Genomic DNA, 26,913 nt, shown 5'->3' on the forward strand with positions numbered 1-26,913 from the left:
ATGTTTTACATAACGGTTCTCTATAAGAGCCTTGCCTTTAGAGCCATGGAGATCTACAATATACATCCTTCTTATTTCAGGTAGTCATGGCATCTTCAGAGCCATTCTGGTTTATGATAGAGATCCAAAGCATTAAGGATATGTGCCAAAAATCAGAGCCTTTTTTCCTGGAAAATTACAATACATGTGTAGCAGTCTACCTAAAACCACAGGTCAGTGTCCATGTCACTACTTCAGACTTAGAAAGTGAATGGATTATGGTCCGAATGTTTACCTTTCATTTTCAGTAGCTTGTTATCAGTTACTGAAAATTTCAAAAATTCAATTACTAGGACTTAAATATATGCCAAAACACGAAATAATGACCCTTTGAAAAAAAGCAATGGTAGCAGAATTGAGCTAATCATAAATAAAAAGTAACATACATTTTACAAGATTAATTCTAAAATGAACTGGGCTTTAATAACATGCTGACACAACATGAATTCCATTTATGTGTCTAGCCACCTTCAGAAAAGGTGCAAGGAACAGCAAAGAAAATCAACAAGACAGAACTAATTGGCTGAGGAAAGTCACACAATTAATTGGATGCCAAAGTATTTACATTAAGTGACAATTCTCAACACATACACTGTAATAATGCAGTAATAAAATCCATAACGTGTTATTTTCATTATGATATAGTGTAAAAGTTAGAATCAAAGAAAACCTCATTTCTTACATTACAACACAGACTCCTGAAAGTTAAATAATTCAACAACAGCATAAATTATTGTCATATAAATTAAACATTGTACTTAGGAGAACATAGTGCATATGATTTCTTGTATAGCAAAATGCAAAAAAAAGGTTCCAGACTGCAATGTTGAAACTTGATTCTGAATTGACTATATGTTCATTAAGAATTACAGTTTGGCTTCTTTGCCCTACAGCACCTCTTGAATCTCTAGTTGAACTTTTAGCAAATTTTACAGTAGTGACACATTTTTAAAACCACTGCTAAAATTTTCATGAAAATAAGCAACTGGATAAATTACTTCTTCCATTGCAGAATTCACACTCCAGAGACTGAATTCAATCACACTATTAGGCAGTGAAAATTCAGATAAGTGAAAGAACCATAATGCCAACATTTGTGTACACCAAACCACCACCACAGAAAAAAAAGATTTTCACCTTGTTTTTTTATTTTGCTTGTTTTTGAAGGACTAGATCAGAGGTTGAATATAATTCAGCAATTTTCTCACTTTATATTTGAAATGTTGATAAATACATTAATACTTGTGACTGTATTAATTATTTTTTTTACATACTCTAAACTGAAATTGTTTCTATAAGTGCATATATTTCTTTCTCTCCCTCTACAATAACTTCAGATAAATGAGGTTCTGTGAGAATTCCAGAATCATAGAATGGTTGGGATTTGAAGGAACCTTATAGATAATCTAGTTCCAATCCCCCTGCCATGGATAGGGACACCTTTCACTAGACTGGGTTATTCAGACTAGTCTTGAACACCTCCAGGGATGGGGTACCTCCAGCCTATCTGGGCAAACTGTTCCAGTGTCTCACCACCCTCACAGCAAAGAATTTCTTCCTAATATCTAATTGAAACCTACCTTCCTTCAGCTTCATGCTGACCCCTTTGTCTTATCGCAAGACAATCCTTGTGAAAATTCTCTAACTTTCTTGTAAGCACCCTTTAGGTATTGAAAGCCTACAACCATTGCTACTATTTTTGAAACCATATTCTACTTTCTTGCTACCCTATTATCTAATGCTGAAATTCCCTACACTTCTGCAGAAATTATTAAAAACTAAGATCAAATAGTTATGCTTTTAAAATATTAGAACTTGTGAAAAATTAAAAGTGTAGTTCTCGGTCTGTGGAATACAGTCTCAAAAATATGAGTGAAGTCAATTTCCTGAAAAATAATATGACAAAACTACAGATAGCAGGTCACTCCATTATAGTGTTTATATATGTGTATGTACTTTAAAAATAATTATATATTTATATATAATATATAAATAATAAACTCAGTGTTCATATGGACCCACTGCTGGCCAAGGGTGAGCCTATCAGTGATGGGCTGGGATAACATATTTAAGAAACTGATAAAAACTGCAATTTTAGCTGGAGAGAGGAGTGAGAACACAAGAGAAACAGCCCTGCAGACACCATATTATATGAAGTACACATGAAAAATATGTAAGACTTTGTTAGATATACATAGTCATATATAAGACAATAGCGTTACACATTTTTATGTATATGACTTATTGTTAGATTTTCTAACAAATACATAATATTCATTAAAAATGTAGCAGATTTATGAAGTTTATCTTCTTGGATTTTTTTTGCCTTTTTATGAGACAATACTATGCTACAATGCACAAACCTTTACATGCCCCTGATGAAATTAGATTACTTACCTTTCATTCTTTTAATTTGTAAACAAGGAAATTTTCATGTTTTTCCTCTTGACACAGTGAAAAACTCTTTATTTGAATTCAGCAAAGGGAATTGTACCATTTGTGGTAGAACACACTACAATGGTTATCTATAAATGAAATGCAGTTGCCTCTAAATATGTTGTTTGACAAGGAAAAAAAAAGAAAAGAAAATATAGACTATATAATGTTGATATTCAAAAGTTGTTTGGGCTTGTTCTTTTTTAAAAAAAACAGATTCATATACACGCAAGGAAACATATAGCTAGCTGTTGCCTTGGAAAAATTTGTTTCCAGTTGTATATTCTTTCGTGCACCTTTTCCATTTCCCCAGCTTTGACCCTACTATTTGATCCTTTAACAAAACTCTACAATCACTGTATTTTTCTTACTTATTATTTTGTTTTGTGTCCCATCTCCGAGTTGTGAGGATTTTTTTCCATTAACAGTGCCAAAACTGCCTGTTCCATTTCTCAGAATCTTCTTGCTTGCTGTATCTTGTCTTCTCTCATGTTTCTTCTTACTCATAGTCTGGTACTTTGAGATAGGTTTTTCCAGCAATTTCTTGCACTTTGCATTTGCAGGATCCTCTTAACATATGGAACCGGAAATCTCACCTAACTTTTCATATACATACACATATTTGAGCTAGTCACCTCAGGCTCTTCTCATAATCATTTATGAGAAATAAACACTTCCATGGTACCCCATATTAGAAGTCCAGTATAAATATGAAGTGGCATGGTTTTGGTGGGGGGCAGGGGGAGGGTACTGAGAAGTTTCTGGAAGCTTCCCTTACATGCAACAGAGCCAATGCCTGCTGGCTCCAGGATGGACCCACTGCTGGCCAAGGGTGAGCCTATCAGTGATGGGCTGGGATAACATATTTAAGAAAGGGATAAAAACTGCAATTTTAGCTGGAGAGAGGAGTGAGAACATGAGAAACAGCCCTGCAGACACCAAGTTCAGTGAAGAAAGAGGGGGGAAAAGGTGTTCCAGATGCCACAGCAGAGATTTCCCTCCAATCTGTGGTGAAGACAATGGTGAGGCAGGCTGTCTTCCTGCAGCTCATGAAGTCCACGAAGGAGCAGAATACCCACCATATGCAGCCCTTGGAAGACCTCATGCTGCAGCAAGTGGATGCATCTGAAGGAGACTGTGATTGGCAGGACCTGTGGCCCTTTGGAGAGACGTGACCACACTGGAGCAGGTTTGCTGGTAGGACTTGTAACCTCGTGAGGGACCCACACTGGAGCAGCCTATTCCTGAAGGACTGATCCCCATGAAAGAGATCCATGGTGGTGCAGTTCAAGAAGAACTGTAGCCCATGGGAATGACTCAGTTTGGAGAAGCTTGTGGAGGACTGTTTCCCATGGGAGGGACCTCTCACTGGAGCAGGAGAAGAGTGTGAGGAGTTCTCCCCAGGAGGAGAAGTGGCAGAGACAACATGTGATGAACTGACATCAACTCCCACTCCCTGTCACCCCTGCACTGTTTCGGTGGAAGAGGCAGAGAAAATCGTGAGTAAACTTAAGACCAGGAAGAAAGGAGGGTGAGGGGAAGTTGTCTAAATATTTGATTTTATTTCTCATTATCCTACTCAGATTTGATTCGTAATGAATTAATTTCCCCAAGTCTAGTTTGTTTTGCCAGTGATAGTAATTTTAAATGATCTATTCCTGTCCTTACCTGGACTTCTGTACTGAAGATGGTTGGAGGAATACTTCACATTCTGCCTGTTTCAAATCCAGCAAAATACATCTCTGATTTGCAACTTCACTTAAGTTGATCTTTTTTAACTCTTTTGTTCATCTATCAGCATTCCTAACTCCTAAAATTTTTGAGAACTGCTGTCAAATGAATTAAAACTGTTACATGGTGTTAATGTGAATTATTCACATAATATGAAAATGAATTATCATGAGAAGAAAGGAACATATGAGAAATGGAAAAAAACCCACCAGTTTCACTTAAACTCTTTATTTTTCATTATTCCCAGAACAGAATATGATATTTATATTACTAAGATAACACAGTTTCATTTCCATTACAAAGACAGATTTTACAATGTGTTTACTGTCGTCCTGTTGAACGACTCTTTCATTAAAATGTTTTCTCAGCTAAATGATGTTTTTTTCGCAAGTATGATTTCTCTGCAGTTGTCATCAAACATCTCAATTGCATACACATAGTTCAGAGCCCAGTAGAAATGTTTAAATGCAAACATTTCAGTCCAAGAAAAAAACCCATACTCTGAGAGTTATTATTCTTTAAGAACTACAGAAATTCAGATATGGAGTAAACAAGTTAGTAAGCTGATGTAAGTCACATGCCTCATTCTTCTTATAATTTTCCTTTTTCTTAAAGCTGCTAGAAAAAGAAAGCATGACAGAAAAATAGGAGTCTTGATCACATGTCCTCCTTTACTCTCAGCAAGCAAATAATCACACCCCCTTAATGTAAAACTGCCTAAAATTAGGACACCAGCACAAGATCCACAGAATTTCAGAGCTTATTATGGAAAGCAATATATTCCCTTTAATGAGGGGATTAAATCCTTCCATTTACTGCACCATTTGGAATGAAATGCTTATGCACAACACAAACTAGCTAAAAAAGAGGCAGGGAGAGAAATGGGAGAGAGACAGGCCTTTTTGGCTTTAATAGGGTTCTTGTTTCCATGGAAACCCTGCCAGTGTGCTGGATAGAATCCTCTAGGGAACTGGTGATCACATAATGCTTCCTAATTGTTTAGCAACAACTTGTTTTATGTTTCAAGTACAGCTCTTCACTTAATACCACACTTATATTCCCAAAGAAGGACACAGGATAAATTTCATAAAGAAAAGTAAAACAGTATAACATGCAACTGCCCTACACAAAAGGACAAGGCAATATCTTAGGTTTACTTACACCAATCCTTCTCTTCCATGTGTTAAAGATATAAAAAGACATATAAATATATGAAAAAATAATTAAATAATATAGGTAGAAAGAAATCCAAGTTTTTAGAAGCAATAGAGTGCACAATGTTCCAAATGACTCTGTAATAAACCTCCTAAATCTACCAAGCTGAATTGAACCCAGCCATCTGACACATTTGGTGTCAAGACAATCTATGCAAACAGTGCAGCATTTCTTTTTTTTATAGAAGCTTGGTGAGAATACACTCATTTTTATGCATTTATTTGAATATTTAGTAGAAGACATAATTTGCATATTCACATATGCATGTACAAAATGTTAGATTCGCTTCCTGTTTGAAAAACACCCCATCATACATACTGAACCTAGAATCGCTGTCAGTGGATTTGGGTCCTAAAACACAGCACATACCAGCTCTTCAGGCACTTTCAAATAGATATCTGATGCCTATGCTTTAAGACAGGACTATCCTGAGTTCCTTTCTTTCTCTGGGAATAGAATATGCTTCAGTCTTATTCTTAGATGGACTTCCATACTTTTCCTCAGTAGACAGCTCTGAAAACAGTTTTTATGTGCTCATTTTCAGATTCTACATAAGGCTTTAGTTTACACAGGCGTGCTTTACTTGTCAAATATTGTTTCACACTAAATACTGCTGATTGTTTTCTGAGTTATCGATTGCGTTACAAAATAAATTTCACCAAGGTTTGCAGCCTCTTGGGTCAGGCTGTTACAAGACCTTGAAAATTATGTGTTGACTGTTTACCTATCTGCTAGAAGAGTCTGTGACTTAATCAGTTCATTTATCTTCATTTGCTATTTGGGTTTGCTTTAGATTTTGATATGAAGATGAAATGGTAGTTTAACAACAAGAAATCTTTGGAGGTAGGTATGACAAATGATATGCTTAGATATGAACAGTTTATCTTCAGAACTTCCTAAATAAATAGGTGATGGGGAGGCAAACAAATGTATTTTTGTTCCAGAATTCCATATTCATCCCTCAATTTACAAGTTATATGTCAGACAGCATTAACTTTACAAAATTTTTTGGTTTTTATAAGATTGTAATGCTTATATCTTCACTTTTTACATATTTTTCTAAAAAGTGTTCAATATTGATCCTCTAACTGAAAGCTCTTATAAAACAGAGATATCTCAACATTGTCCAGAAATAAATGTGTTCTCCTAACATTCTAGGAGTTGCTGATAAATTTCAAGCCACTGTTGAAATGTATCTAAATATTGATGGCAAAGCTCTTTGCTAGGAAATTCTTGATGTGGACCATAGATCTTTCAGACTGTTACGCAGCTGATTGCACAGCAATAAAGAAAAAAGTCTGATCTTTACAAACATTGAAAAAGTAAATATTGGGGATCATGGAAAAGGGAGCTTTTCGTGTAAATATTTGTGCACATTTAGAAAATCTAATTGGACCTTCCATGTGCCGCCCTAGCTAGGAAATGGCTGAAGTGCAGCAGAATCTACCAAGTCCATCGACTCCTGTTCTGACATTGTGCAGGTTATATATTAATTTATTCTGGGACTAGAGGGAAACAAAATCATTATTGTCTGTAAGCCCTTTCCATAGTCATGGCACAAAGAGGATAGTATGCAGTGCTGGAATTTATGCCTTAGAGAAAATTATTTGGCTAATAGCAAGATCATTATAGCATCCTTGGTCAAAATGGCAGGTAGTCTTGCAAACAGCAGAGGAGACATAAGACACAAATATAATCCGAAGGTAATTGTGCTTGGGATGGTTGTAAGTCCATATGCAATAGCACAGAACAAACAGAATTAACATGCAGTGTCAGGCTTAGCACTTCAGGATACATGACACACTTTTCTGGCTCTTCTCTGCACATATGAACCTTAGGTCAAGCAATTTATCTAAGGCTCTAGTTGGTGAGCAGAGGTAGTATTGATAATGGAGAAACAAGGCATGTAAACACCAGCATGTTATCACAGAGTGAAGAAGATACTGCATGACCAGAATAACCTGCAGTTTTTCTGGTAAACATAGCTTGGAAAAACAGTAAAACAATTGCCCTCACTGACCAAACTTAGAAATTGTATCTGAAATCTTAAGAATTAGATAAGTGCTGTTGAGGAAATACTGTTTGTAAAGCAACGTTATCTTATGATACTTAAATAAATGTTTTTGCATTTCTTGTGGATACCTCCAGACTTAAGAAGTAAAAATCTGATAAAATGAATGCCTGAAAACTACGGTTCTGAAAGAAAGATTTACGTGTGGATGTATATCATCCTGGATTTGCATATGCTTTTCCAGAATCATTTCAGGAGTTATGTAAAAGGTAGGATGGGAAAAAGACAACATGGGTCCAACAACATCATTATAGTTTCGTACAAAAAGGGAAGTGAGGTAGTTGGCTTCCTAGATAGTCTTCCCTTACCAAAATAGCATATATTTTACCCTTCCCAGTAGTATAGTATCTCTTGTCCACTTCCCCTGTTATTTTCTTTTTTGTCTGTTACCATCACCATTCAGATTCATGGCAAAAGTGGCTGGAAAGGTGCTTGGTGCAAAAGGACAGTGGCTGGACATAGTTGAACAGTGTGCTCAGGTGGCCAAAAAGGCCAATGGCATCCTGGCCTGTACCAGCAACAGTGTGGCCAGAAGGACCAGGGCAGTGATCATTCCCCTGTACTCAGCACTGGTGAGGCTGCATCTTGAATCCTGTGTCAAGTTCTGGTCCCCTCACTACAAGAAAGACATCAAAGTGCTGGAGCAGGTCCAGAGAAGAGCATCAAGGCTGGTGAAGGGTTTAAAGCACAAGTCCTATGAGGAGCAGCTGAGGTAGCTGGAATTGTTTAGTCTGGAGAAATGAAGGCTCAGGGGAGACCTCATTGCTCTCTACAACTACCTGAAAAGTGGTTGTACTGAGGTGGGAAGTCTTTAGCACCTGGCCTCTTCTCCCCTGCTAACAAGTGCTAGGAAAAGAGAAAATGGCCTCAATTTGCACCAGGGGAGGTTTAGATTGTCAATTAGGAAAAATTTCTTCATGGAAGGAGTTGTCAAGCATTTCAGTATGCTTCGCAGGGAGATGGCAGAGTGGTGCAGACAGAAAGGGTTTACAATACCTACATACTAATAGAAGTTTCTTGCAAGATAAATCAGAAGGATAAATCTCTTCTACAAAGACTGTGTCACTGCACTGAGGCAAAGAAAAAGATGTTCTCCTAAGTAATCTCTCCTTACAATCTCAACACATCTATGTTGTATGGGCATTTCATCCTAAACTGGTTTTAACTGCTATGTATTCTTCAGGTTTTTGCATTTAGAGAACATCCTGGTAGCTTATGCACAATTTAAAATATGTTTGATAAATAATGACACAGAAAGTGTTAGCAGTCAAAACTAAAGGCGATCAGCAGGAAGCTTGGCACGGCAAGAACATGAATATTCCTTCATGTAGCTATATATGAATGCTTAGAAGAGAGCTGCAATTCAGAGGGAAAATTTGATATCATGACAGGCAAATGCTAATGCTGCTTTTAACAGTAACAGAACATCAGAAGAATCAGCTTAGCTTAACCTGCTAGCAATATAATCATTGGATAGCTTGACTCCTATGAAAAACTCCAACCCCTAGATGAAGTTTCTTTATTCTCACATAAAATCAATGAATTAATTTGTCATCCTAAAATATTTGAAATACATCCAAGAAGGATGGAGTGCACTCTGGTCTCTTTGGTAACTACAATTCTTTAAATAACACTGGGAAATGATTACATATGTGAAAAGAAATACCTGGTTTATCAAGGCTTTTGGGACAAAAAAAAAAAAGTATCACTATGGGAGATGAACTGGAGAAAAATGATATAAAAATAATTAAGATGGTTGGTGTATTTTGCTAATGAACAGAGTATAATATTGTGTGTGCAAACTGCTGCATCAGTACAGAAATTTTGGAGGGACTCCTTTTTGGTTTTAATATAAGAGAATTATCCTTAGCACAGAGAAGTAAATGTCTTTTAGTTGGTACCTACAGAAGTAAAAAGAACAGAATTATAGTAATAAGGCAGTGCCCCACGTATCTCACAAAATTATCTAACTTACAATATCTTTCATCTGATAATTATAAGGCCATTTGAAAGTTAAATGAAACATAGCTTACTGTGTCAACTATGCATGACTGAAATATCCAGTAATTCTTCCAGACAGCTCCAGATGGAACAGGATCAAAAGGGGAGGATCTAGCTCTACTGATATGTGATTGTCAGAGGGAAAGAAACCATGAACACTCACTATATGTTGAATTTATATTTGTTTTTTTTTTTTTTATTATAGTTGAGTATATTTCTGTTTACAAAAAAAAACCTAAAAAACCACAAAAAATACTCCAAGACTGTAATAAAGAATATGTTATACCTGTAACATGAAAAATAGTACTCCAAAGTGCCATCAAATTATGCCTGAGAGTGAGGCATGTGAGACTGCTTCTAATTTAAGGCAAGAGTTTACAGGCTCAGAAAGCAAGACACAAATTTGCAAAGTGGGGGATCAAAGTCCCTTTTAAGAGGTCTCTTTAAATAGCAGAAATTTTTCTGTGTACATACATACAGCTGTTGTATATACTCATTTTTCTTACTCAATTCAAGCTTACTGAGCTTCTACAGTGACCAGTAAAGGAGGTTAATGGAATCACCATGCACCTAGAGATACCAGAATAGCTAGAGCTAGCGTGGCTGCCTGAAAATTTAGAAAGAGAAATTGTTGGCAAGTCACTTTGCAGACTTAGCTGCATTTTAAATACAGCTTTGCAATTAAACAAGGAAGATGGCAACACCCAGGAGTTATTAATCTTGTACTACGAGTGATGCATTACTTCATGTTATATGAAAAGAACTGACTACCCTGTCAAGTTACATTGTGAGGGAATTAGAAAGGAGAAAAACAGTCATTACTGTACTTTGAGAATCCAGATAAACAGCTATTGGTTATTCTGCTGTTCATTCTTTTGCTTTCTCCCTTCAGTGGAGTACTCTTTTTCCATTTGCTGTACCACTTATAGGTGACAAACCCTAGCTCAGTAAGTATCAGTCACCTCAATAGGATTTACCCAGGTGATGGGGTGCTAGTGTTTGTTAATGATTATAAAATTTGACTTCAGTCTTTGATGTTCTTAGTAGTGATAGAAACTGAACACTTTATAAGTCCTTTGTGTATGGATAATGTCCACATGACTTGCATAAAAGACACAAACCCTTTGACTTTCATCACCAATTACAGGAAAATTCCCAAATGTTTGTTTATGAAGTTACAATTATTATTGTTATATATAAACCTCTGCTTCTTCTAATCATGTTCTGATGAACAAATGTATAGAAAGTAATTTTCATCATTCTTTTAGTTGGACTTGAAGTAAACAGTGCCTCACCATTTTCACTTGATGCCCAAAGATGCAAGAGGACTGAATCTCCAAACACTGCTTTTTCAGTATTTGTGTGAAAAGAAATAGCAGTAAATGAAGAGTTAAACTACAGCATTATTCCCAAAAATGCATGCACTTTGCTTTTTACTTCATAGAGTTAGAAAATTGGAATCTGACACCATATTTTTGGCCAGCCTGGAGATTTATAGATTGCAGTAAAGACCATATTATTCTCAGACTGTGGACAGATTTGTCTACAGCTACTGGAACCCTTTTATTTGTGCCGTACCACAAGTGCTTCATTACATGGACAACACAGAAAGATAAAGGCCTTGCCCATCTACCTGGAATTCAAAATTAACCTGTTCTGAAAAAAAAAACCCACAAACCCCAAACCAAAATAAACAAAAAAAAACATTTAACAAAAAACAAAAAACTAAACTATTTTCATTAAAAATGTTGTTTAAAACCCACAAAATGATTTTAAAAGTGGAACAAGAGTTAAAATAACCCTTATAGACTAACTAATTGAATAACTAGACACACTCAGAGACCAGAAAGAGCATGCTATAACTACAAGCTGTGATCAATGAAACATAAAAATTCTTTGCTAATTGGGGACCAATACTTCAAAAGAAAGCATGGGTAAATTAAAAACAATCAGAAAGAAATAAACAAAAATTACCAGTGGTCTCCTGAGCCTGACTTGTGCAGTAAGAGTGCATTAGGATTAATGTAGTTAAAGAAGGTCAAAACTATATACGTCAAATGAAGTTTAAAAGAGGAAGAAAATAATTGTTTTTTAATGCGCACAGGAACAAAACGATATATGGGGGGAGGGGGTGGTTATGATAGCATGCTTAAATTTTAGGAAGAAAAAGTCATTTGGAATAAATTATGAAAGTTGTTTCTAATAATATTAAATACAAAATATGGAAAAACACTGCCTTTGGAAAACGGGAAGGTTTCTAAAACTATCTGGACAATTACCTACTGGGAATAAATCTCTCTGTGAAACATGGGTATGGATTCTTTAGGATCATCTGAAATCTTTACTCTTTTCATCCTGCCCTATTCCCTTTTCAACAAACACCAGGAAGGATAAAGTCTATGAGAAGTGAAGTGTGTGAATTAGAGACTTCCTTGAGCATTTTAAAGAACACTTCACACATTTCTTCACTCTTATCCTCTGGTATGTAACAGACTCAAAATATGAGTTCTCTCATTGTTCTTATGTTCTCTGATCCTGAGCCACAAGCTCTCAACCAACCCCTTCTGCAACCCTAACAGCAGATCTATGGGTGCATCTTCACAGAGGCCACCACACCATCTTCTCTGTCTTTCTCTTCTGAGGAGTTTGCATACTTTCCTTTACTACACTCCAGCCATGTGAGCTAACCTACCATATCTGAGTTCCTCCACCAACATCACACTTCTGTGACTCTTGGTTGTGTCCCAGGCTGACTTGAGGCAGATGTGCTTTTACCCTGCTTTATCATTTCTGATGTCTCCCATATGCCTATCATTCTGCACCCTTTGCTTTTGACACCTATCCACTGCTACCTAACTTAAATGTGGGCCAAAATGTCTGGTTTCCATGGCTTCTAGTCTAAAGTTATTTACTTTTCAAATTGATTGTATAAGTATTGATACTGAACAAGGTTTCTATTTTCCTCATGGTTCACTGAAGAATAGAAAACTGGGAACTAGAAGACCACAAAAAACCCCTCAAAACCTACATTTTTTTCTTTTCATTGTTGGTTATAGAATTTTTAGAAGTTCTAAGACAATTTAAATATACATTTAAAAATCTTAGGGGGGGAAAAAGTTAAGGAAAGTATATGAAATATGGGGGTTAGTCTCTTCTGTCATGCCTCAAGAGGAAATAGCCTCAAGTTGTGCCAGGGAAGGCTGAGATTAGATAGCAGAAGAAAAAATTCACTGAAAGAGTAGTTAGGCATTGGAATAAATTGCCCAGGGAGGTGATGGAATCACCATCTCTGGAAGTGTTCAAGAGGCATCTGGATGTGGCACCAGAGGATATGGTTTAAAGGTGATTATGGTGGTACTGGGTTGATGGTTGGATTAGATGATCTTAAAGATCTCTTCCAGCCTTGACGATTCTGTGATTCTATGAAATATATAATGTTGGGATATAACATCAAACATTCAAAATGAAAGACAGGAGGTAACTGTGACATAGCTAACTTCAGACATAGCTGCACACTGGGAGGTTTCTTTCTCTAAACTGTAAAATACCAGCCAGTGTAAAGAGTATTTGGATTAGGAAAGTTAAACTGATGAAACAACTAGTGATCTTAAATTCTCACAGTAGAGTTTCTGACTCCCTCTCAGTCTGTCTTAGAAGAACCCAGAATCAACTTTATGAGAGAGTGCAGCAAAGAGAACTCTGTCCATAAATTGCTTTGTGCTGATGAAATAAGTTCCGCCCCTGATCGACAGAAATGTGTAAGAAATTTTATGCACTACACTTGTACAGATCTGCCATCAAAGGTTTCATCCTGAACAAAACTCAAAAGGCCATTATACCAGATGAATTAATTAACAAAACAGACCTTTTACCTATGTGTTCATTACAGTCAGTTCTGTGAGAAATTAAATCTGTGCTGATGGACTCTTTCATACATATGTAGCAAAATTCTGCTACAATTGCTTTTACATTACATGCCCTTCCATTTTCAATGGAATTTAGGGCAGATTGGGTTTAGCCTCTGAATTTGCAGAGCTGAATGAAGAGATGAATAAATTATGTGAAAATCCAAGTTTATTTTTGTGACACAACTGAACCATCTTCAGACTCCTTCATCAGTGTGCAATTGTAAATATTGTAACTTTAAAAACAGGCTACATTTCTGAAAACCATCTCACAAGACACCAACAATGATGTCTCAATACTTGAATAAACCAGCAACACTCCTGTCAATAATGAGAACAAGAAGATTAATTACTGCTGAAGAGCAAGATTCATGTTCTATAGGTGAATCAATAATCATACTTTAGGCTAAGAAAAATGCAATCTTAGACATATGTAGTCTTGAAGAATGGTAAAATGTGCTATAATTTTAGCAATGAAATATTTTGCCTGAAAAAAACACTACTGGCAACCAATTATTCTTTTTGAGAAATATTTGAAGAGCTTTAAAGACTCCTCAGAAAAATAATTTGTTATGACTTCTGCCTTCTAGATGTAATTACATCAGAGTTATAAATCAGGATTTGCAAAATGATATCTAAATACTGAAAAATATTTTCATGATTTCTATTTACGCATGGTTAAATTCTCATTTTAGGCAGAAAGTGAGAGACACTGAAAGGTTTCTCAATCCGTAATTTCAATAATGTAAGGAAAATATACTAGTCTATTTAAAAGCCCATGGCAAAGCTTTTTGGATTAAGTGGATTAGTAAACTGAATTAATGAATTTGAGTAATTACTTTCAAAGTACCTCAAATTATTTTACAAATATTATTTCTGCTAATTGATAACTATGAAGGATTTACCCAGGAATACCATATAAAAATGAACTTAAGAAGAATAGATGATGCTAAAGAGAGAATTTATTAGCCCAAACTGGAATTGAACTAGTTATGCACTTAACACCCATCCTCTTAAAATAGTCTTTAGAGGTTTCTAAAAAAGAAACTTTATTAGAAATTAGTTTTAAACAGTATGTGAAAGACTAAGGCTTTGTTGTACTTAAAACCTCTAGTATTGTTCTTTGATGACAAACATTATACTAAACCAGTATTTTACTTTTCCAAGTTCCTCTTTTCCATTTATTCACCTTGATCCTTCAGAGAAATCTTCACCCCTTTCAGTTGCAGGTATAATTCTCACTGTTATGTTGTTCTTAGTCAAAATTTTTCAACATAATTTCAGTTGCATATGTTAATATGGTAAATACATCATTAAGTTCTGTGTCCTTTGTCCTTGCTTTAAAAAATTTTTACAAAAGGAGATAAAAGCAGTGTTTCAAGCCTTTCACTGTCCACCCCAACTAACTTCCACCTGTTTGTGTAAGAAATCTTAATTCCCAGATTGAACACAAGATGGGACTGAAAAAATTGGTATTTAAGTTTTACTTTGTTTGTTACTGTGTTAGATTTCTTGAATTTAAAATATGGTCTTTCTCTTTTCCTCTTCATTGTCTTTATCAGTTGTTAAACCAATCTTTTGTAATTCTTACACTGGTATAAACTACAACTGTTTGCAAACATTCCCTTTCTGCAATAATTATCTACACTTTCTTCTTCTAAATGGAATTTAATTTATTTAGAGACAGGTTATTTCTGCTCCTTTCCCCAGTCCTCTATATACTGTTTGGACATGTAATTTAAGAGGCCTGTTTTCAAAATTAACATGGTTACTGCACTGATGAATGTTAATTATTTTGATCCAAATACCTTTTTACTCTGGACTATATCATACCAACTGAGGGTTAATCCACTGCTGCTGTAAGTTTCTAATTAGCACAACTCCCTTCAGTACTGACAGGAATTCCTGAAATCACACAAAGATGTGCAAAGTCAAACTATGTAAACCAAACGGAATTATGATTCTAATGTTCTGATGAATATTCTGACAAGGATATATACACTTTTAAAAAAAGGACAAGTGAAATAAATGTTTTAAGATATCTGATAGTTTGAAATCTGATTAAAAAATGAAGATAATAAAATTGAATTATCTTTTGTTAAAAAGGTTTCCATACTAAGCTTACTTTCTGAAAATTAGTAATTTTTTTTTTAAAGTACCATCAGTACCACATTAGCACATCATTGCACACTATAAGTTTCCACATGATCAGTTCTCCACCCATCATAAGAACTTAGTTATTTAACCACCATTAACAAAAAATAAAGCAGCATGTTTTAGATCTGAATCTAATGTATTAAAACCAATTGGAACTCTCATGAATGATGTTGTTTCACTAAGGGATGCATACAATGTTAGATCATTATTGCTGTTGGTATATTTTCAGTGAGTTCTATTTAACAGACAGTATATATTAGTAATGCTAATACTGTTATTATTAGTACAGCAAAACTAGTGTATTTTAGAATTAGTGTTAGGAATATATGATCATTCTATAATAAAAACATTTATATTTCTGTACCAATTTCCTGGTTTACAACACATCAATAAAGACTTAGGTTAGCTTTGCATGATTCAGTAAAGTTTCACCACTACTTAGAACAATAAGAAATCCATGAATCTGTTCACACATTACAATTCACAAGGGAATTTGCTATTCTTCAGGATCAGGTATATTTGTTCACATAAGCAGACTGTGCATTTATGTGAAATGTCCCTAATAATGAGTATCAGATACCATTCTGAGAACAACACTAATATAATGAGAAAAGACAAGTATGGTAGGTTACACTAGAGAGTAATTTCAATGCTTCTCATAAAGGCAGGAGTTTGATTCTACTGGTCTGAAAAATTACACATTTTAAAGATGGCTAAAATAAAGAGAAAACTATCTGTGGAACAAGCTCTGAAAAATTGCTCATATATATATATTGTTTTTATATATATACATCATTCTACAATATTCTTCTTGTTTTCTTTTCTTTTTGACTTCTTTTAAATAATCCAACATGTTTCTTAGCCAGACTTACACAGCTTGACTGGGACTTTCCCAAGAATAAGCAGTAACAACTGTTTGTATGTAAGAACTGGCTTCAGGCAAAAAACTGCTCATTCCCTGTGAGATGTAATTTATTCCTGCTTTTAAGTTAGAGCACTCTATATTCCTCTGTGTATATTGTCAGTTCCAGTAGTTAATGCACTACGTGGCATTAAGTGCATACTTTGACTTTATCTCCTGCTTTGTTCTCTCCACAGCCTACAAAGACCATCTTACAACAAAAACACACAGTCAGCTTATTTACTGCTTATATTACTAGGTTCTATTTGCCATGATGTCTTAAAATCAAAAATCTACCTGCAGAAAAATTTATCTGTCTGTGAAATGCTTACATTGCTATATGATTACTTCTTGGTAGTTATGTGAAGTTTATTAATTTTTTTTTTCTTTTCAAAATTCCATACTACTATAGACCATACAAAAACAGATATAACCACTCAAGAAAAATGGACTGGAAGGTCTAATAGACACTTTAATTTTATTTGAAGTTACTTTCTGTTTTATTTGACCTAAAACTTACCTCCTGTAGTTGAAATATGTACAGTCATGTATCTATGTAGTTACACAATTAAGCCAATGACTTGCAATTAACAAATTTTCCAATTCAGTGGAGTCTGCATAGAGGTAATGGCAAAATAATTCAATAGTGAGCTGAATATTCTAATTCAAGCTTGACACCTGTTAGATCACATTTTAAAATATGAGCTAAATATGAAATAAATAGTAAAAAAATAGAAATGCATTTTGCCCATGGAAAAGAGAAACATATCATCAGTGGGTTGTGCATTTCTCTAATCAAAATTCATATCAGTTTAGAATACTAAAAAACAAGGCCTCTAGTTAAAAATGCAAACAGAAGTTTTATAGTGACAATTATTTTGTAGATATATGTACAGGTAATAGCAAAAATATTTTAACTGAACTTCTAGGAACACAAATACAACCATATTCTGTTCTTGAAATTTCTGAATTCTAAAAAAGATCCAGTAAATTTTAGAATAGAGATTCTTATGACAGTCATTTTACTGTGTAATAGGAAAACCTTTAAAAATGTAAAAGTCAGAATACTTCCCTGATTATGAAAGTGTTGAATTGTTTTAACCTCTATAGAATGAAAATATTATATATAAACATAAACTTATTTGTTACCTTTAGTAAATTATTCCTAATGTGTTCCATTATGGAGGAACTGCAAGCTGCAACATTAGCTCAGGAATAGGTGATATAATAAAGCTGCTGTCCTATTTCACTACTGAAAACAACCTTATCAAAATTAATTTGTCAGGGAAGAAGGCTTTATTTAAAAACTAATCATGGATTATGCACAGTATAATTCACAGAATCACAGAATAGTTAAGGTTGGAAGGGAACAGAGCAGGTCGACTGGTCCAACCTTCCTGCTCAAGCAGGAAGAATTCTGTCCACCAGCTCCACCAGGTCCTTCTCTGCAGAGCTGCTGTCCAGCAGGCCAGCCCCCAGCCTGTACTGGTGTGGGGGTTATTCTACTGCAGGTGCAGGGTCCTGCACTTGCCTTCATTGAATTTCAGACTGTTTCAGAGTGCCCATCTCTCCAACCTGTTGAGGTCCCTCTGAAGGGGTGCCCAGCTCTTTAGGGTATTGGCCACTCCTCCCAGCTTTGTGCCACCAGCAAACTTGCTGAGGAGACATCTGCCCCTTTTCTTTCAAGTAATGGGTGAGTAAGTTAAGCAATACTGGGCCCAGTACTGAACCTTGGGGACACCACTAGTGACAGACCTCCTCCTAGACCCTGTGCCATGGATTATGACCCTCCAGGATCTGCCATTCAGCCAGTTCTCAATTCATCTCACTGACCACTCATCCAGTCCAACTTCCTGAGTTTGTCTACAAGGATTCTGTGAAAGACGGTGTTGAGAGCCTTGATGATTCAAGATAGGCAATATCCACTGCTCTCTCCTCATTGATCCAGGCAGTTGTTTCATCATAGAAGGTCATCAGGTTGGTGAAGCCTGATTTATGTTTAGTGAACCCATGCTGACTATTTCTGATCACCTTCTTGTCATCCATATGGATAGACATGGCCTCCAGAATGAGGCACTCCATCACCTTTCCAGGGATTAAGGTAAGGCTGACTGACCAGTAGTTCCCTGGGTCCTCCTTGTCCTTTTTTGAAAACCAGTGTGATGTGATTTCTTCCAGTCCTCAGGCACCTTCCAAAAACCTTTCAAAGATGATCGTAAGTGGTCTTGCTATGGAATTTGCCAATTCTCTCAGCACTTGTGGATTCATCCCATGAAGGCCCATGAACTTGTGGATGTCAAGTTTGCTTAGGTGTTCTTTAACCCAATCTTCCTTAACCAAGGGAAAGTCTTACTTCCAAAATCCCTTTATCCTGCTCTCCTGGGTCAGAGATCCCTGAGGACTGGTTTGTCAGTGAAGAACAATGCAAAGAAGGCATTCAATAACTGCCTTTTTTGCATCCTCTGTTCCCAGGGTCCTCCCTTCATTTAGGAATGGACACACATTTGTTTCCCTTTGTTTCCCTTTTGTTATTATTATTATATGTGAAAAAACCCTTCTTGTTCTTGACATTGTTGACCAGATTTAATTCTCGATGGCCCTTGGCCTGCCTTGTCTCATTTCTACTTACTCTGACAACCTCTCTATATTCATAATCAAGTGGCCTGACCATGTATCCAATCTACTGTGTGTTTCCTGCTTATACTGCAATAATGAGAGGAGTTCTTTATTCATCCATGAAGGTCTCTCTCTTTGCCCAATTTCTTGCTCATTGGCATTCATTATTATTACTGAGTCTAGAGGAAATGATCCTTGGATACCACCCAACTCTCTTGGACCCCTCTTCCCTTCAGGGCCTGGTCCCATGGGATTCTTCCAAGAAGATCCCTGACGAGGCTAAAATCAGCCCTCCTGAAGACCATAGTTGTAATCTTACTTGCTGCCCTGCTCCCTCCTCACCCAATACTGAACTGCACATTTTCATGGTCACCACAGCTGAGGCTGCCCCCAGACTTCACACCTCCAGACAGGAGATGTCATTACTAATGACATAACAACAACTTTTGAAAAGCATTTAGTAGTATGTATGATTGTGGAAATATAAAACACTGTTGTTTCCAATTAAATTCCCCATTTTGAGACATCAGTCTGTGGGGAAGGCATGGTAAAAGGACTGATCTATTAAAAAAAAAAAAAGAAAGAAAAAGAAAAAAAAATACTCCCCAAATGTGCTTGTTCTGAATTACAAGAGGCAGATGACAATGATATTTACACACAGATGATTTACAGACATTTATGAGCTTAAGTCTGCTGACTTCTAAGCATGCTGTAAATTCAGAACTTTGCAATTTATTTTCTAAAGGTAAAATAAACAAACAAACCCCAACCTAATATTGAATAAAATATACTTTTGATCTTTTCTTAGGGCATTTTTTTTTCCAACAAAACAAAAGTATTTCCTAGGTCATGGCATTGAAAAACTCTGTATTTGCCCCAGCCAACTAATTATATTAAAATGGACAACTAGTATGCGCACGTCTGGAGAGACCTGCCCATCTACAAAACAAAACAAACAAACAAACAAAAAAGGCAAACCAACCCAAAAAAAGTAGTCAAGTTCTTTAGTATTGAAAAATATTAATTCTTACATATATACTCTCAAAATCTGGAAATTATACACCACTTGTTCATGTCAGGATTCTCTTTTTTAGATTTAATGACCATTGGTAGAGAATAATAAGACATTTATCAGAGGAAATCTTTAAGGATGAGTGTTTAATCAAAGAGAGTCTCCGTGGCAAACAGTGACAAAGAGATCAGAAGCTCATTAGTGAGTAATCACCTTTAGCAACCTTCTACAGAATTCCGTGTTGTATAATTGCATTCGGCAAAATTAGGAGAGAATCACTAGACTGGAATCACAAGGGTATGTTTTAAATGTAAAGTTGGATGTTTCTGATATCAAACATAGACTCATAGAAGGAACTACTAAAAATAATTAGATGTTTTTTTCTTTTTTCTTTTTTTTTTTTTTAATTGAACACAGAGCAAAAATACCTTAACAGCAATTTGGTGCATTAAGCCTTGAAGCCATTATGTTAAGATTTAAATCAAGAGTCTGCCACATTCTTAGGTTCTGTTTCAGTAGTTCGTAATCACCGCTACTAAAGTGTGTACCTTGGGGTTTTTTTATTCTTTATTCATCAAGCTTTTACCCCTTAAACTCTTCACTGCTATTGATCAGAGAACTGTCTTGTCAAAAATATGTTTTCCTTCTGTTGGAGTTTCTGCAGTAAATCAAGCCATCTCTTTATTTTCTTTCACGTACACTGAAAAGTTTGAGTTCTTTCAGTCTATAGGCAATTTTGAAACCTATCAGAATTTTTTTCATCTTTTTCTGAATAATTTTCAATTTGTTAACTCTATTTTGCCTTAAAAAGTGATGCTGTTTAGAAAATGACCTCTCTAATGATGAGTAAGAAAGAACATGTTTTTCATATTTTTATGTGGTAGTCTTCTGCTTAGCCTTATTTAACCACAGGGTTACTTTGGGAGTTTATTACTCCAGCTAAAATATACACTGTATATTTTCATGTCCCCTTGGAAAAAACTCAAAATATATCAAAAGATCTACTAAAAAATGTTGTATTAAAGAAAACATTGTGTGCGTAACATTGTGACTGTGATGACTGACTAGTGAGAGGAAGCATCAGGTTCCAGTCTCTCATATTCCTCATTTATGACTGCAATTTTTTATGCCAATTCATTTCAAAATTGGCGAATCTAGAATTTGAAAAATGGTCTACAGTAAAGCCTGTTAGACTTCTACTTTGTTACAAATGTAAGTTTTTGCAATTTAACATATTCTCATCAAATCTTGTGTATTATCATCTCCAGAAACAAAATTTGGCTTTATGCCTCAGTTGTCTATCTCCTTCCTTATGAGCTAGCATTTTTCTGGTAAGTAGGAGGGAAAGATTCAAAAGTTATAATTTTAATGGAAAATAGGATTATTAAAAATAAGTTTGTAATTTCCTCAAGAGCATGGATAAACATATGAAATAACTCTAGGCCAAAAACAGGAAATGATAGCATGGTATTTCCAATGATACACATTTCTCATACATAACTACTTTTTTATGATACTGGATAACCATGTTTAACCAAACTGAATTTATCGGAATGCTAATTTCAGTTGGAATGTTTTTATAGCCTCTGCAAGATTGTATCAATGTTTTTAAACAAATATAAATGTTGTATTCTGTAAAATTAACCTGTGAATCTAGAAACTGAGCTTAGGCTTGACTGACATGAATGTTTCATCAGAATACTATCTTTATTGTATTTGGTTGGGTATAGTAGTGATAATGTCTCCATTTTATCAGCATGGCTCCTTTTGTTACTCTGCAAACATTATTTCTATCTAATAGTCTCAGAAAATAAGATTTACCCATAAAACAGGATTCCCTACTACTGCTATATTTTTAATATTAGTGATGAAAAAGAATTTGACCTATATTTGTTAGAATACAAGGGATATCCTTTATAGAAATCTTAAGATAACCAAACCTGACTGACAATGAGGCAACACTCTGTAGTTCAATTGTTCTGGCAGTTTCAAATTTCTATTTGTTCAATATCCAATTTACTGCTCGACAAAAAGTCAGTCCCTAGGAAGTACTAATACATCCCTAATTGACATTCTCATAGTTGTAAATATGTTGTACATATTTATATTCTACTTATTACTACGTTTCTAATTCTTGTTACATAACATATATCTTTAAATAGATGATAAACATAATTTTAATAGAATATTGACCTAAAATGTAGTAGGTATACATGCTGAGATACATCATATATGTGAGGAAGAGATCAAAATATTCAAGAGGGCTTTTCTTTAATCATAGTTTAAAAATTGTCAATACAGAGATAAAAATTTGTTCATACTAATGTATATATTCAAGAACTTTGCTGTAGGATTTCTCTTACCTCTACAGATAGGAACGGGGAAGTCCCATGATGCTGTATTCACAGAGTTAGCTATGCAAGTAAGCTGGGGGTGTCCATCCAAAATATATCCAGTTACACAGCTGTATCGGATTTTGTCACCAACATCAAATCTTGTACCGTACAAGATACCCTTTGGTGGAACTCCCGGATTGCCACAGGAACTGCTCTGTAATTCTGGAGCAAATATATATTTATTACTTACAACGTTTTTATAAATCAATGCTTCATTTTTCTTGAGAATATAGAACACATAAATTAAGACGGTTTTGGACAGACAGCATTTTCATGGATATTATACAACTCTTAACACTGAAAATTCGTTACTGACTTAGTCTATTTAATATCTGCTTTTGTATCCACATATGCAAAGGTAGATGAAAATGAGCATGAGGTTTTCCTTGATCTCCAGCTATAGATAAGTTCATGTTTCTTTGTTAAATTGACAGGAAGGAATCCATTACATAGATACAGGAAGCAAAGGAACTTGATATTTTCTGACTTTCAGGTTATACAAATGCAAGACAATAAACAAAACTGCATTACAGTAATGAAAGAACATCAGATTCCAACTGAACAAAATTTGCAAGAAAAAATAAAAGTAGTCAAGACAAGAGAAAATTTTAACAAGAATAAGCCTGAGCATGATCAGGAATCTGTTTAATAGCTTTTAGATTATGAGGCAAAAGTGATGAGATACTGTGGGTAACTGATTTCTGAGCAAAGATTAGTCCATTTAACAATGTAAATAAAATGCCACAGATCTGGTGACTTCTACTCTAACGCAGAGCTTTAAACCACTGAGAATCCAAAATGACTCATGTCTGCTGTTGGTCTGACCTCTGAGGGCATTAATTAGAGTTCAGTTTTACTAGCTGGAACTCATACTCCAACTGTGTACTATTTCGACTGTTGTTCCAGGATCATAAATAGCATGATTACATTTTCAACCATTTCTTTCTGAAGTCCTTTGGTTAATGGACATTAAAAGATAGATTTTGTGCAAATGATCTTTTGAGCAAAAGATATTTCACGCTCTCATCCTGAGCTCTTCAAAGCTCTTACCAGCCTAATGCTAATGGGGAAGAGACAAATCATGTAAACCTTTATTTGAATTCATACCAAATTTCCTCAATCTACAAAGTAAGGAAAATGACAGAAGGTATGTATATGTTGCTTCAATTTCTTTTCCTGAGTTCTATGTGACTAAATTATTCTTCAGCATCCCTGATGGGCTCATGAGTGTGTGCACAACATCTTTAAATGTCCAAACTGTCAGAGTAGGTTTCAATTGAAGAAAAAAGATATAATTGCTTATCAAAACAAACAGTATGGCTCATGAGATTCATTACATTCTCAAACTTCCATTCCAAGAACTAGGATATACTACTACATTTCTGATATCAGCCACGGAACAAAACTATGTAACAATTTTTAAAAGGCAGAATCCAATAGTCATAAGTATATTCTCTATGTATCCATATATACATAATATTATAAAAAAAATTTATTATACCAATGAGTTCATCTGAAAGAGTTAATGTACCAACCTTGTTTTGATGGGATGTGTTAAATATGCATATTAGTTGCTGATGTCATTGTTGCCATTTCTTGCTTTCTCTTACATAACAAACTCTTTGGTTCTGTATTTGACTTTCATTGCCTTGCACAATGACCCAACACAGAAGTATGAAAGTGGCCTATCTCATCTTGGTCACCTCAAAGCTCACCTAAAGAGTTGATATTCTCACCACTGCTTTATCGAAGGGTTCTGTGCTGAAGCAACACTCATGTCCTCAAATCTGCTTGCAAGCTCTACAAAGAAGGCAATGCTACATCTATTTCCACATATTTGTGCAAATGGATTTCTTTTAAATCCTTTAACTGTTTTCAAAGCCATACAATTTAGTATTTATCATCATAGCATGTCAGAATAGAGGTAAGAATATGATCCTATGGATTTTGGTTATTGTATGAATCATATTATATTAACTTGAAAACTCTGCCTTTAGACAGTGTTTTCATTTTCCACTTCTCCAAAATGAAGTTTTTCAGAAGTCTGTATCTCTTAGGGCTTCGTAACAGGGCACAGAAAGATGCCCTGTCCTTTGAAATAAAAAATATAAAGATTACCAATGTCCTTAACTGTTACTGCCTAAAATTGCTTCCTTTACTCTTACTGTTGTCTCACTAAGAATTACCGACAGAAGGCCATTTCTTCTTATGAAACTATATTATATTTTAAAGCACTAATTAAAAATCACCCTCCTTCTAAAATAAAACTAATTTTCCAGTTGCAATACTTTATGACTCATCTAAAAGGAATACTTGGCATTTTTCATTAACTTTTTAACATTATGAAACTGGGTAGGGAGTAAGTTACTACTTCTAACCCTTCAAGCCATTTTATTACTGATTCTAGATAATAAAGTAGAAAATAAGTTTTACACTTTTAATTACATTAGTGTATTCTGTATTTTCATTTTTAACATATACAAGTGCATTACCAGGGGGGTGGGGAGGGAGGGGAATAATTCACCTATAGGTAGTATCTGATAGGTAGTATCTATTTTCAAACTGTATGTGACACTGTCCTACCAACTCTGTGCCATTTAAAGCTACAGATTGTTACTCTGAGATTGTCATCTGTCAGGGAACACAGGAATTGCCAAACTAGACTGTAATTTTTACACAGCTCTGCACAGATTCTTGACTTCAATGACATTCTGATAATCATTACTGATAAGAAGACTGCAAAAGTATTTCCTTTTAAATTTGCCACATTGTAATTTAGTTGAACTTCTCCTTGTTCATGTACTCTGAAAATAAACGTAATTGAATTTTTTACACTATTCTACTTTCTTTGCATTTTTATTCCTTATTATTTCTCATTTCTTTTTTAAAGCAAGCTGTCCTAGTTGTTTCAATCTCTTTCCAAGTAGGAATTTTCTTTGTTCTAGATTTAATTTTGTAAACAAGATACGTATGACCCTATTTGTCCTCTTTTTTACATAATCATAAAACACTAACATATCCTTCAATGCTGTTCAATAAGTTTCTATTACATTAATGCTATTAATGTAAATAGAAATTCTGTTAAAAAACTGTGGGTAAATATATTTCAGAGAGTTCTGCTTAGTTCAAATGGTCTAAGACTTTAAGTATTTAAAGACTTAATTAGCACAATTTCCACCACTTATAAATACTAATTAAAAACTTATTCAAAATAAATCATATTAAATATTACTTCTGAAAATTCTTCCAAAATCAAGGGTGACAGAAGTTTAGACTCTTTGTCAGCATTCACTCAAGCAGAAACAAATCAGGACCAGATATAGAAATTTTAAATTTACCTTCTTTTTACTCAGATTTTAAGACAGGAATAGTGGTGGGTTTTTTGTTGTTATGACATTTATGAAATCAAGAGTAGCACTTGTCCTCCATAAACTGCCTAAACCTAAAATTAGTCATTTCATTTCCAAATATCCAAAACAAGTATTTTCAAATATTCCAGTAAAAAAAGCATTTGTCATATCATTGCATTCCATTCAGCTTAGTGCTGAAGACTAATGTTCTTCACACACTAAATATGGTATTAGAAATTTAGGAACACAAATAATTTTATTTTTTTGAAGGGCTTGATCCATATATTTTCAGATTTTTTTCACAGCTATTGCAAATCACTACGATTCCATTTTTCTCCAATATAAAGTGAAAACTATTATCAATATGTACATCTCCATGAGTACTCACTGATTGAAAGACGTATGTAATATTCCAAAAGAGGCTAATATTTTCTTCCTTTAGTAGTTTTGTAATGAAATATTTCTGGTATCCCTACACTCTCAGTTTGGATATCTCCCTCGACTACTGCATGGTACCAGTCCCAGACTGCTTGTTCACTCATGTCTAATATTCCAAGCAGTAATTCCTCTGCCATACAAACCTGAGTATGGTCCAGAGAATATGCCATTCTAGGCACCACTCCAGTTGTCATTTGGGACAGGGCTTGGTGTGCCTGGAAATACTAGAACATGTCTGTTAACAGGTATCCCTTGGAAAAGCTATGCTTATGTACTTTATCTTATTGCCAAGCAAGAATGTTCTGGTATTGAAGACTCAAGACTGATTTCAGAAGTGCTGCATGTAGCACGTGTGTGGCAATAGGGAGGGCTCTACATTCCAAATATTAGGACAGATGATGCATTTGTAACAACATGAAGTAGCCTGAAATTCCATTGTCCAAAATTTGTCTATACTGAACTTTTTAATGGCTTACTTTAGTTGCACATAGTTTTCCAAAGGTTTTATAAACCAAAATAGTAACTTAGATATATAGCTTCTACCTCATAAGACTTTCCTTATTTTTCTCAAAAGGTATATTTTTCCTACTTTCTATTCTGTTCACACTCAGACTGCTCTGAATATATGAGTAAGTATGGTCTAGA

General features: G+C 35.0%; 1 protein-coding gene across 1 annotated transcript in view; it reads right to left on the bottom strand.

Annotated features, from left to right (window-relative positions):
• Window positions 1-26,913, bottom strand: part of LOC114067090 (CUB and sushi domain-containing protein 3-like) — a gene marked incomplete at its 3' end in the record, with an annotated part of 184,081 nt that overhangs the window by 12,405 nt on the left and 144,763 nt on the right. The window contains exon 4 of the mRNA XM_027902282.1: window positions 22,448-22,642. Within this exon, the coding sequence (XP_027758083.1) occupies window positions 22,448-22,642 (195 nt within the window). The remainder of the gene's footprint in view (window positions 1-22,447; window positions 22,643-26,913) is intronic.

This window comes from Empidonax traillii, unplaced genomic scaffold, assembly GCF_003031625.1.
Source record: "Empidonax traillii isolate 1590-97213 ecotype Southwest subspecies unplaced genomic scaffold, ASM303162v1 scaffold860:size262352, whole genome shotgun sequence".
Lineage (NCBI taxonomy): Eukaryota > Metazoa > Chordata > Aves > Passeriformes > Tyrannidae > Empidonax > Empidonax traillii.